Source organism: Pempheris klunzingeri, chromosome 21 (assembly GCF_042242105.1).
Source record: "Pempheris klunzingeri isolate RE-2024b chromosome 21, fPemKlu1.hap1, whole genome shotgun sequence".
Taxonomy (NCBI): domain Eukaryota; kingdom Metazoa; phylum Chordata; class Actinopteri; order Acropomatiformes; family Pempheridae; genus Pempheris; species Pempheris klunzingeri.
Window position 1 is genome coordinate 10,494,174 of NC_092032.1, and position 12,296 is coordinate 10,506,469.

Here is a 12,296-nt window from a genome sequence, read left to right on the forward strand (position 1 = left end):
GACGGTAAACAGCACTCCCACCTCTCATACTACAAATCCCACAATGCACTGAACAGCTGCCGCGCTAGTCAGCACCCGAAAAGTGGACTTTGAAAACAGAGACTTTCAAAGCAGGTACTACAAATAAAATAGTCACTTTTAGAGTCTTCACTAAATGTTGAGCCCACTTGGCCCGCGACTTAGACCGTGTTTTAAATTTTGGCCCTTTCTTTGATTGAGTTTGACACCTGGTCTAAGGTATGCTCAGTCAGTCAAGCAACTAAAGTGAGTCGCATATGCAGACTGCCAGATGGACTCCACAGCCTGGTAAGCTTTTGTGTAGTGATCCTTACACAGTCTCATCACTGGAATTTTGTCTCTGTAGCTGAATGAATTCAATAGGAAATAATTGTATATATGATTTTCAAACATATATTTTGTCAAACTCGTCCCACAGCTTTCAAACCAGTGCAAAAACAAGCTACAATGTATTTTGCAGAAGCAAAAAAGACTCTGGTTCTGTGACACAAGACCAAGTATGAGGAATACGGGTGTTAATTTGTTTGACAAATGAATTGCGTCCTCTCCTCTGATGTCATATATAAATTGAATACAGAGCATCTGCAGACTTTAAGTGCTTTACTTAAGTACGTCATCATCAAATATAACACCGGATATCATCAGATTCCAGTCACAGCTCCCTCATTCACTGGCTGCTGTACTAACCACATTAGTCATCAAGAGCATGGGGCTGTGAAAGAACACTGGCAGAATGTGAAGGAGAAGCATAAGAGTTTTTCTCTCCGCTCCTAAAACGACTGAGGAAAGAGACTAAGAGGAGCTGATTCATGTCACCTTTGTTGCCTCTTTTTTTCCCTGCTCCCATTCATCAGAGGAGGGCCGTGTGAATTAGCTTGGTTAGCAGAGCAGCTGCAGATGTGAGACATTATTCACATTGCCAGATTTCAGAATCAAGTCAAGTGAATTCAGGACTTTTATCTTCTTTAATTATGTAAATCATATGCTACAGATATTTCCTATCAAGTCGAGAAGCAGAGCTTTTTTCTTTCCTCTCAGCAAATTTTCAATGAGACTCCCAAGAGAAGCAGGCAGAGGAAACAATACTTCAATTGCGCATTACAGATACGTGGTCTGGATTCTCTATCTGTGACTATCAGGGCAGGAAACAATAAATTATCCTTCCCATATTGTTTGACATTTTAATATAAGCATTTCTTGGAAATTACAGCAGTGGTGTTTCTTGCATTTATATACTGTACTGCAGTTTTGTTCACATCCATTAGGGATGACAATTTTGCACTGTTCTTTACAACATCAGCCTCACTATGGTTATAACAAAAGCACACATTTATTAAATAAAACATTTGACATTTTGGAAAATACCATTATTTGCTTTCTTGCCAAGTGTAAGGTGGAAATATCAATACCAATAAAGCTACACCACCTGCAGCTGGTTAGCTTGGCCTTAGTTACTGACTGTACAAACAACATATGGTGTTAATTAATGAGTTTTAAGATGTAGTCAGGCTGAACTTGAGGCAACAAACAAAGTCCATGGAAAGACACAATGCAGATAGGATGGGAAAAAAGACACATAAACACACATACTATCCCGCACACTGTGTGCGTACATTTCTAGCAAACAGTTGATAAATGGGCTCTTTAGAGGGAATCAACACAGACTGCACAAAAGGTCCTTAGGTCAAATTCACAAGAATGGAGCAAAGGAAAAAAAACAAACTGTTCACTTTCTGTCTGAAGAAACAGTTAGAAGCGCCACTAGACAGGTTTTGTTACCATTTGTAACCTGACAAAGCCCTGCTAGCTGTTTCCTGCTGCTTCTAGTCTTTGTGCTAAGCTAACCGGCTGCTGACAGTAACTTCATTTTTACAGTGCAGACATGAGAGTGGCATCTATCCACACATCTAGTCTCTTATTAAAAGAGCAAACAAGTGTATTTTCCAAAATGTGGAAATTCCTTCAATGCAGAACAGCTAAAACGTCAACAAATGATGTTATCGTCAGGTAAGTGTTTAGCAACTTCTTACTGCTGAATAGCACAGAGTAATATGTTTGTAATATCACAAATGTGTTTCTAAATGGTAAAACCTAAAATTGAAGTTGACAGAGCAACTAATGTGTATAACACAGCTGCAGGACTAGACGTTCATGCCTCAGCAGACAGCAATCTCTATAACACAGAACATATCCACGGCCAACTCTCTCTTGAAATTCCTGTCAATTCATGTTTGAACTTTTCTTGCATTTTCTTTCTTTCTGAAATGCACGCAAAACATCATGACGGAAACGCTTGAACACTTTTACACTGAGCTGCGGCAGTTATGCCTTAGTGCAGTTTTTACTTTAACAATTCAGCTTCTTACAGATCTCAGAAAAGTAGCAGTCCCTCTGCTTAACTATCCGTGATCTGACATCCTCCACTTTGTTCTACAGTAGATTTCATTGCCACTGACTGCACATTCAGTGTAATTTCCCATGAAGAGCCTCACCATCCTGTTTTCTTGATAACTGCACACGCACAAAGCCTTTGGAGATAAATCTATTGTCCCCCTACACCCTGATAGCTTCCTTTTCAATAGCCTGCCGCGGGAAGCATGTTCTTCGGATGAAAGGTCGATGTACTGCATAAGTGTTCACCATATAAACAATGACACACTCAAACCTCCAATGGTAAAATACCCCTGAAGGTGCGAAGGATGTTTAGACAAATAGGCATACGTTTGTGTTTCCTGGCAAGGGGCCCTTTCAAGCCTCAAACACTCTAAAAAAGTTGACAGTGTTATTAAACCCAGTCAAGTGTAGGTGGAGGAATATTAAATCATGGTTATGCCCTGATTCCTTGTCATCAATCCTTACGCCGCTTCAGTAATGGGATCTCAACCAAAGACGTGGCAAATTAAGAAAGCCAAGGTTTTACGCGCAACCATAATTGCCAAGATTGTGCTCAACAATGCTGATTAGTTCGCGTCGCTCCCTTTGCGTCTTTCAGCCCTGTAAACTGAGGAGTGATGCTGCTGAACCGAATTAAAACCTCACACTGCTCCACATCACTCAAGATATAAGTAGAGGAGAAATAACAGCCTAGCCAGTCACAAGAGTGTCCCAGCCAATGACAGTATATTGCCGATAGAAATACTGAGTGTGTGCAGACAGACAATCAATATAACTGCAAGAGGCTCCCACAAGGGCGAGTTCCCTGGATGATGTCTGTTATTCATTTGGAGCTGTAAAGCATGGATATGCTTACAGAGAAAGAAATGAACTGACAAGAGCAGTAAGGCAAAAACAACTACAAAAAAAATAAAAAATTACCTGCAGTGAAGTTGTAACTTGCTGAAAATCCCACCGCTTCCAGTTCACCATCTGTAACAAATTTTATCCACAGATATCGGCCGCTACTCCTGATATCGGGCGGGCTGTGCTGACCGCAGTACCGTCCGAGTATTGGGGAGAAGCCAAACGGTCCATCCCGAACCTCGATGTTGTCAAATTTACATTCCCAAGAGGACTCGATTGAATAACTCTCCTCAAAGTGTAGATCGATACACTGCCTTGGGGGGGCTGGAAGACACAACGAAGATAATTACCAACTAGCACAAAGCAGGGAGTAAAATATTAGTCATGCTTTCATTGATGAGCGTTCAGCCTGTTTCATTATCAGCACGCCCCCACGTTCAATACTCACCTCCAATCCTGGCTGTTAGTCAATTTATCTCTAAAACAGCAGGGCTGTGACACTCTTCAGCCTCTACGTTCACTTTGGTTTTCTCTTTAACATGATTATCTGCACAAATCATTCAAGTATCATCTAATAATGTAAAGAATACCAGCCTGAAGTAGCCACTCGCCGTCTAGTAGTCAAACCAACACATCTCATTCTCTAAGAAGTCACTGTAATTTCCCCCCATGAATGCTTTAGCGATAGAGAATAAACAGCTGGATCACCTTTTGCTTTTTCACTGCTGCTGTGCTTAAAGAGAATATTTACCTTCAAGGATGTAAACACACTCTGTGTCTGGGGGGTATTTGTTTGGGTAATTGGGAGAAGTGAAGAGCCCTCCTTCTGGTTCTTTCACCCACGTTCCACATTGACCTGCAGGCTTCACTCCAGAATTGTTTTTCACTAAAATATGCGCGGCGAAAAGAAAAGGCAGAGATTAAAGCTTTGAGGGGAGGATGTTTAGAGGGGTAAAGATGTGCAGCTGTGGTGATGGAGATTACCTGCCGTATCCTTCCTTGTTGCCCCAGACAACCCAAGTATGAGAAGACTTGCAACAACTGTATGAACAGAAAGACAAATACATTTTTGATGGAGCGCCGTGACATGTTGTCTTGTTCTTTCCTCTGTTTTGTGCACAGCTTGGTTTCAGCTGAGGGAGGGTTGATTCAGCAAGGAACAACAATTTCAGGTGTTGGATTTCATGTGATGTACACCAGCATTATGCTAATGCTGAACCTGTAACCCATAACATCACAATAACGGCAGCTCTCGGTATATTATCAATTATGGTCAGTTATATATTCTGTATTGTAAAAAGATGGAAGCCTTCGTATTGTTAACAGACTCTCAGTAGCTAAGAACATAACCACCACCACCATAACTTTGTGCAAACACATAATCTAGCCTCATCAGACATAAACCATCACCAAACTCCATTAAAAAAAAATAGATTTTCAAAAATATTTTAAAAAATGACTGTAAAAATGACCGAAATAGAACACAAAACATGTCCATCATGAGTTGCTACAGATGTCAGTTTTCTTAATGAGTATTTCCTAAACAAAATGAATATTAATTTAAAAAAAAAAAACCTCCAAGAACTTACAGTGTGACCTTCAGCAGTGAGTTTACAGGTTGTAGGATGCAGTAGTCTATGTCTGTGCATCACCTCGTGGCATTTCTTTTCTGAAAAGAAATCCCCGCTCTGTTCCTATTTTCCAGTTTTATCTGTTGTTCTGATATTTAGAGTCCTTTAACGCCGAGTAAAGGTTTACCATACTTCTCTGTGGTTAGGGTATAAGCAGGCAGTAAGAGCTTTGACCAAGTGTGCCTCAGCTGATGAATACGAATGTCTTACCGTGATGGAAGCTGTGCCCATGTACCATGTCTGTTCCTTTCACAAACGGCTTCAGACTCAACTAATTCCATTTAGATTAAGGAATACTTGTGGAGAGAAAAAAACAGATTGAGGTGAGAGTTTTCACACCGGGAAACCGCTCATATCATACAACCTTTCGGTGAGGAGAACAAAAAGCATATTTACTCCTTAATAAAATGGAAATGGGGGGGAAAAATCCTTGCAAGATGTGTCACAACAACTAATCACCAGTTTCATATAGAACCAAAAACAGTTCTAAACACTCGCCCGATTTCCATCCAAGCGTTTCTAAAACCCTTTGGTGCTTTTGATGCACTGAAAGGATTAATAGTCCCGTCATCAGCCCTTCTCTAATCGCTCCACCTTAACAATCTTCTTTTGGGAAATACCATGGACAGCCTGGTTTTGTCCTCTTTGGTCCCTTTATCAGGAGAGGAGATCCTTCAGGAGCACGTAAAACCACGCAACACTCATCTCTGCAGCGTTTTCTTTACTCTCTGTGGGTGCGTAAAATCCCTTGGAAAGCACTGGGCAGCCGAAAAAATAGTATATATATAAAAAAAGAAAAAAATTAAGTGGATTTTCGTTTGGGTTTCATTGTCGCCTCTGTGTTTCTCAAGAAAAAAAAAAGCTGTCAGTGTTGCTGTGAGTGCGTCCTTCTGTCTTGGCTTCTATCAAGTGGAGAGTTCCCGCAGCCAGCAGGATTTAATGTAAGATCTCCCTCCTCCTTCCGCTCCTTCAGCACTACAGCCGTCCAATGCGCCACAGTCCTCGCGTACTTTTGACGCACGCATTGAAAACTTCTCCAGGACACGACTTTATCCACACACACAAACACACACACACACACACACAGAGAGAGACAGAGACGCACGGACACGCACAGCAACACTAGAAAAAAGTAGATTCGGAAGCTCTAATGTGCGCGTACTTGAGTGTGTACGTGTGTATTGAACAGTAAGCACGCGCCGCAGAATTCATTTCAGCTCGCGGATCCAACGAAAATGGAAAGGTAAGCAGAAAAGGCAATGAGATAAGGAAATGGAATAAACAAGCAATAACGCGCGCATGTCAGAGAGTGAGTTTTTTTTTTTTTTTTTATCAGCGTGATCAAACACGGAAAACCTGCAGAGTGAAATGTGCTGGAGAAATGCAGCGCTGCTATCAAACAGCGAGAAGCATCAAAGGATGTCTTGCTTTTGGTCATCCAGTCGTGGCTTTGTTTTAGGGTAGAGGCACCTAAAACTCCTGCTTTCACCGTCACTGTGATGTCTGTTGTCACCCTCTCCAAGGTTATCATGGAAGACGCCTTCAGATTATCTTCTTACCTCTCCACGTTTCCACTTTCTACAAGAGATGGAGAGGTACAGTGAAGTAGGCACAGATGCTGCGTTTCCTCTCCTTTTTTTTTCCTCCATTACTTTCCTGGGGTGTGAGTGTCAGGATGTATGTGGTGTGTAGTCGCTCTCACACCTGATGACAAAGCTGATCAGAGGGTGCCTGGGGGACAAGTCAGGGGCTCAGGCTCCCAAAATAGTCTTGGCACCCAGCAGACAATATCCATCTTCAGATACTCCTGCTGCAGAGGCAATCTTGGACTCAGTCCCTCTGTGTGTATGTTAATGCCACTGGTTATTTGGATCAGCCTAAAATGTACTGTTAATGAACCTCCCGGATAGCGGAGGCTGTATGTGCCCACGAAAGACTTGAGTCCAATGACTTTGTTCTGTCTTTTCTCTCCCTCCCTCTGTGTTTTTGCCACTCTTGAGATTTTCAAGATAAAGACTTCCTATCGTCTCTAACGTCCTCCTCTTAATTACATCCTGTCCTGCACACTGGCCTGTTACTCACTACTCTGAAAGTGTTTGGTTGAATAGCAGGTGATGCAGACTTTGCAGGTGCCGCACTGACTTTGAGAATCCGTGTGGGAGTGGGAAATCTCACAACTCTTTTCAACTAATAGGCTCCTGCTAATCTGTTATACAGAGTGATTTAATGGACTTGGGATTTAGACCCCCCTAACGCAAGATCTGGAGCTCAGCCAGTCACTTTCTTGCTACTGTACAAGTCCCATGAAGCTCAAAGCCCAAAGTGTAGTGTAGCTCGCTGTGCTTTCTCCAAAATTTCACAAACACAACAAAGACATGGCTGTGAAGAATTTAAAATGTCAATTTCTCTGCTGAGGCAAAGCCTATTATGGATCTTACAGTCTGAGGGGATGTCAATAATATCTGCAGCAAAATACAATGCAGTGCCCAAAGCTTGTTATTGATTAACAGTGGTGCTGTGGTGTCTGACAACTTTATAAGCACAACACCACACGTTTCTGATGGGTAAACTCTGAGATAAAGCTGCAGAGCTATATAGGAATTATTCAAATGAGGCTTATCTGGCCCACTGTATGCAACAGTAGCCCTGGTGAATTTAACAGCAGCCTCCAGTTTCGCTCTCCGGCATGTATAAACTGTCTGTTTGACTGAATGGCACTGAGGCAGTGGGAGCATCTCAGAGAAATTATTCATTCAACAGCAGTCTCGAAGTCTGCCATTTTTAATTAAGGAAGTCTATCATTTGGCCGGAGATAACCGTTGTGCTGTGTCGGCCTAACCTAAATTTGTAATTGTAATCAGTTTGGGGAAATGGGGTATCTAGGCAGAGAACCATACATTTTACAGACAGGGTACACAGGGCCTTACACAGGGTTTTAAAAATAGAAAGGTCCAAAAATTGAGCTTTCTTGGCGGGTAAGGAGGCATTCCCCCTTCCACAAAAAAAAAAAGCATTTTATGTTTGGAGAGCAAAAACAGGATAGCAAAATACAGGCTATATTTTTCAGTGACCCCAAAACATCTGAAAATGAATGTATATGTATATCCCAGCAATACTACAGTATATCATTACACTATAGGTGTGCTAGGTGTTTATGTATTTGTTGTAATTACATTGTTTGAATTCGATCTGGTCGGTTTGGGTTTGTGTTGAGCAAATCCTGTCCTTTGAACAGTGGCCAGCACCTGTTCTTCCTCTCTCATCTCCATCACTTTCTCCCTTTCCTTTTCTCTGAGTCTCCTCATCATGTTCTGTGTCTCTTTCCTTCCCAAAGCTGAGCTTTGATTCACAGAGTCTTTTGATTTTCATCCGTCTAAATCAAGAAAGTAAACACAGGGGCAACTGATGTTTTTATGGAAATGTCATAGGATGTATATTGGATGGATGGAATTAACATTAAAGTCAGCGTAAAGCAAATTTAGAGATTTGAGATCCGCAGATTTACAGACGTCTTCTTTCAAAATGTAGGCCAGTGGAAAAAGTCTTTTTGGGCCCAATGGCGTCACGTGATGGACGCCACTGTTGTAATTACACGGTTTGGCCACTTTATCAAATTGGCTTCAAAGCCTGGCGCACTTCCTGAGTGCTTAGTTGTCCTCAGGATTGGAGGGTTAGGCTCATGACAGGCTCAACAACGGGGGCTAGCAAGGGTTCAAAACCAGCTCACAGTTGGGAGGGCTGACTTGCGAGACTACGCCAGCGCTTTAGCAGGCTTGTTAACAAGCGTGCATCTAAAACTATCACCTGTTAGAGTCCCCCATCACCAGCATGTGTTGTTTAACCCTGTTGGAGGGGGTCTGGTAAGCTCGCAGACCAACGGGACTATTAATGGGTCTAGTTAGGGTTAGCGAGAGGGGTGACTGCAGCAGCTGCAAATATGACTTATGTTATGTTAGTGCTAGAAGGCCAGCTAACACGCATGCGACCATAACACTTATAATATCTAATGCAGTGCTAACAGAGGGGAACTCACACTAACACATGTATCGCTAAAACAGAAACCCTGTCTGCAACCATACAGTTTATTTTGAAACCTAATTTTAATGTACTTGGGTTTTTTTTAATGATTTGCATTTGCTAGGTAGTTCTGTTGTTCTGTGATGTGACAAACTCAAACACACATTTATTATTGCTTTACACAAATTTAATTTAATTTCAATATAATATATAATTCAATTAAGAATGATGTATTGCCACTGTGTAAGGTAGCATGACCACATAGCAACTATTCTTCAGATGATGGCTGGGGATGAATGAAACTACAAGCAGTTCACTAGTAAAATTCCCAGGTATCATGTGCCGCATTGATTCAGTTGCCTGTCCAGTTTGTTGACGTAATCAAATGCACCACCGTGTTCAGTAAAGTTTTTTGTAGTAACAACAAGATAATCTGCTTCACTATTTGATGATTACAGGAACTTCTTCTTTTCCAAACATCAAGTCTCATAAGCTTCACTTAAAACATGCAAAACAGTCACAACAAGTATATTATCCTTTAACATATACAAAGTAATTCATTATTGCATTTTGTTCATTTGGCTCAGACCTGATGAGGAAATTGGGCTTTCGCCTTCTATTTAGTGTCATTCAAATGACACTGCCAGCACTGTTTCTTTTTGTCACTCTAACAGGGGACAGCGCTAAAGCGGATAAACACTTAGGCTAATGCCTCCTGCCCAGTGGGGCTCAAATTAACCTTATTAGTGATGCATTGAGCAGTTTGTTGGCCTAAAAAAGCACCATTTATTTGTCATTCAAGGCGCCTTGTAGTTCATTAAGCAAGACCCAGTTACAAGAAAGGGTTGCTCCAACCATGGGCAATTTTTGAGCTGCTCTTTATGCTACATTAGCTGTCTGGGTCTCTGGTGATAGACTGACTTTATCCTGGCTCTGCACCTGGAGCAAGAAAATAATTCCATCAGATGATAGCCCATAAACTACCTGTGCCTTCATTTTTGTTGAGGTGCCTTTGTTAGTTTGCAATATAGAGTGCTATTGTCAGCCCTGTGCTCTCTTTGGGCCTCTCCATAAACAGTATTCAACCATCTTATATTGTGCAAAATGAAGGAAACGTGAAAAATCAAACAGATACATAGTTTAAGTGGCAGTAGACGACTGGAAGTACGTGCTGATTGCGCAGTGTTGGTGTTAGCAATAAATGGATGATTCACTCTGACATCAGGGTTTGATAATCTAAACAAAGTGTTTTCTTGTGGTGGTTTTTCTAAAATGAGCAGTGGTGAAAGTTCACTACATCGTGTTATGATTCAGGAGTTGATAAGCAGACAGGTGGTTGAGGATCTGGTTGTCTTGGTGACAATAGTGCAATAATACCATTTGAAAAAAAAATCATACCATAGTAGAATGACATTATGGTAAGGCTGCAACTAGTTAATGTTGTCGTCACTAACTCGTGTGCCCATTTTTTCCCATCATTTCTGAAAATGTCAGGAGATAAACAAAAAACACAATTTCCCAAACACATTGCTTGTGTTTTTTGGATCAACATTTGAAAACCTAAATATTTTGTTACTTTCATGGAGGATATTTAATTCCTATCAAAGAAGATTAAGAAAACCAGATTTTGAAAGTTGGATCCAATGAATGTTTGCCACTTCCGCTGAAAAAAATTACTCAATTATCAGTTTTTCTATTGGTTGACTGCTCAATTAATTATTCAGCTCTACATTGTAGACATATGAAGGTAACATACACGCAAATAATCATAATTTATATTATATTGAACACATATGACACAATAGATATACATCTGAACAACTGACTAACCAACAACGGGGATGAAACAATGATGTTATAGTATGAAGAGGCTTTAATAATGACTGCGACCTTGTGATGAGGAGTCAGGAAAAGTGAGTGCAATATATCTTTACTTGTTCTCTTCTCTTTAAAACACAGACGTCATTATGTGTTCAAACAGTCCGTATACTGCATACTATAGAACATCCAGAAAGTCAAATGTTTTTTGTTACCTGTGCACATGATCACGTTTACAGATGGAGGCAACATGAGCTGCATGACCTTCATGTGAAACATTTAACATTCACAGACACAACGCATAATGCTGGGCACATGTTTAAGTTAGACGGGAAGCATCATTTTCAGTGCGATGGAGTCACTTAATACTCCATGGATGCATTACAGATCAGCCCGAGTTCTCTATGTACTTGTATTTTGTTTCGGGGTGTCAGACGCTTCAAGACTGGCTTGCAAAAATGTCTGTAAATGAATCAGAACGAAAATCTGGACACGTGTGACATCTGAAAATCCCTCTAAATCGCTGATGCCATCTAAGGAGCCCAAATCATACTTTGCAAGATAAACTCCAAATGTTTGCCGCTAATGTACTTTCTTTTGAGGAATTCAAAGTGCTCAATGTTAATTTCACTTTGAACTGCCCCGCGTTCATCTCTCTCATGTCTTCTCAATGCTGCAACTCATCTGTCAATCACTGTGGCTTTATCCATCCAACAATTAATCTCAGCCCAAGAGGTGCAGCTGCACTGGCTATGAACCTAAACGCCTGCTGAATTGCTACGCATACTCTGCAGATTTCTGCTCTAGTTATAGTATTGGGAGTAGTTATGTGACAGGGGCTATTTTTTAGCACCTCTCAGCAGATCTTTTGTCTTCCTTTTTCCTCTACACATCTTTCCCTCCTCCCTCCTGTCCATATGATCAGGCATGAAGGAAATGGTGACTTGCTGCTTCACAGGTGTCCTGGATTTGGGCTAACATACCCTCTGCAATCTGTTGTGTACGAAGTCCCAAGCCCCTGGGTTAAACTGACTATGTAATTTGTCATTTGACCTCATTAAACACTTGGTAGGGGGGTTGCCATACACACTGTGGAGTGACAGTGTGGGGCATAACACCCCCGATGGGGGAGTTGATGTCACACTGCTACCAAAATGCAGACTTTTTTGGGTTGAGGTTGAGGGAGTGATGCCAGAGTTGTGGCCGACCCTGATTTAGCCCTGTGGTCGGTTACAGCATCCAAGAAACCATTGTTCAAATCAGATGCATGTTTAAATAGCAGAGTCGCTGATAATGTTTCAATGTGTCATTTGCAAAAGCTATTGCAACCGACTTTGGTTAAACCCCGCCCCCAAACAACAATCATCCAATCATAGCTCAGCAGCCATCACAGGGCATTAGCAGGCTTGCCACGCTTTGAATTTCTCCGCATGCTGAAACAGCGTTCATGTGGCTCCACTGACAGCAATACTCAACATAATCTTACAATAACCAAAAAACAAGAACATAAGTGTCAGAAGTGGATTAAACTGTATTGATCTACATATAAATAACATAAGCTGCAAATGTTAG

At 41.3% G+C, this 12,296-nt stretch overlaps 1 protein-coding gene across 1 annotated transcript in view; it reads right to left on the minus strand.

Moving 5' to 3' along the window:
- The window catches only part of neto1l (neuropilin (NRP) and tolloid (TLL)-like 1, like), a 62,395-nt gene extending 57,226 nt beyond the window's left edge, over positions 1-5,169 (minus strand). Inside the window, exons 1-4 of the mRNA XM_070853148.1 lie at positions 5,100-5,169; positions 4,243-4,299; positions 4,010-4,144; positions 3,334-3,582 (exon numbers count right to left, since the gene is read on the minus strand). Coding sequence (XP_070709249.1) covers positions 3,334-3,582; positions 4,010-4,144; positions 4,243-4,299; positions 5,100-5,127 — 469 coding nt within the window. The 5' untranslated portion in view covers positions 5,128-5,169. The remainder of the gene's footprint in view (positions 1-3,333; positions 3,583-4,009; positions 4,145-4,242; positions 4,300-5,099) is intronic.
- Between the last annotated feature and the right edge of the window lie 7,127 nt (positions 5,170-12,296).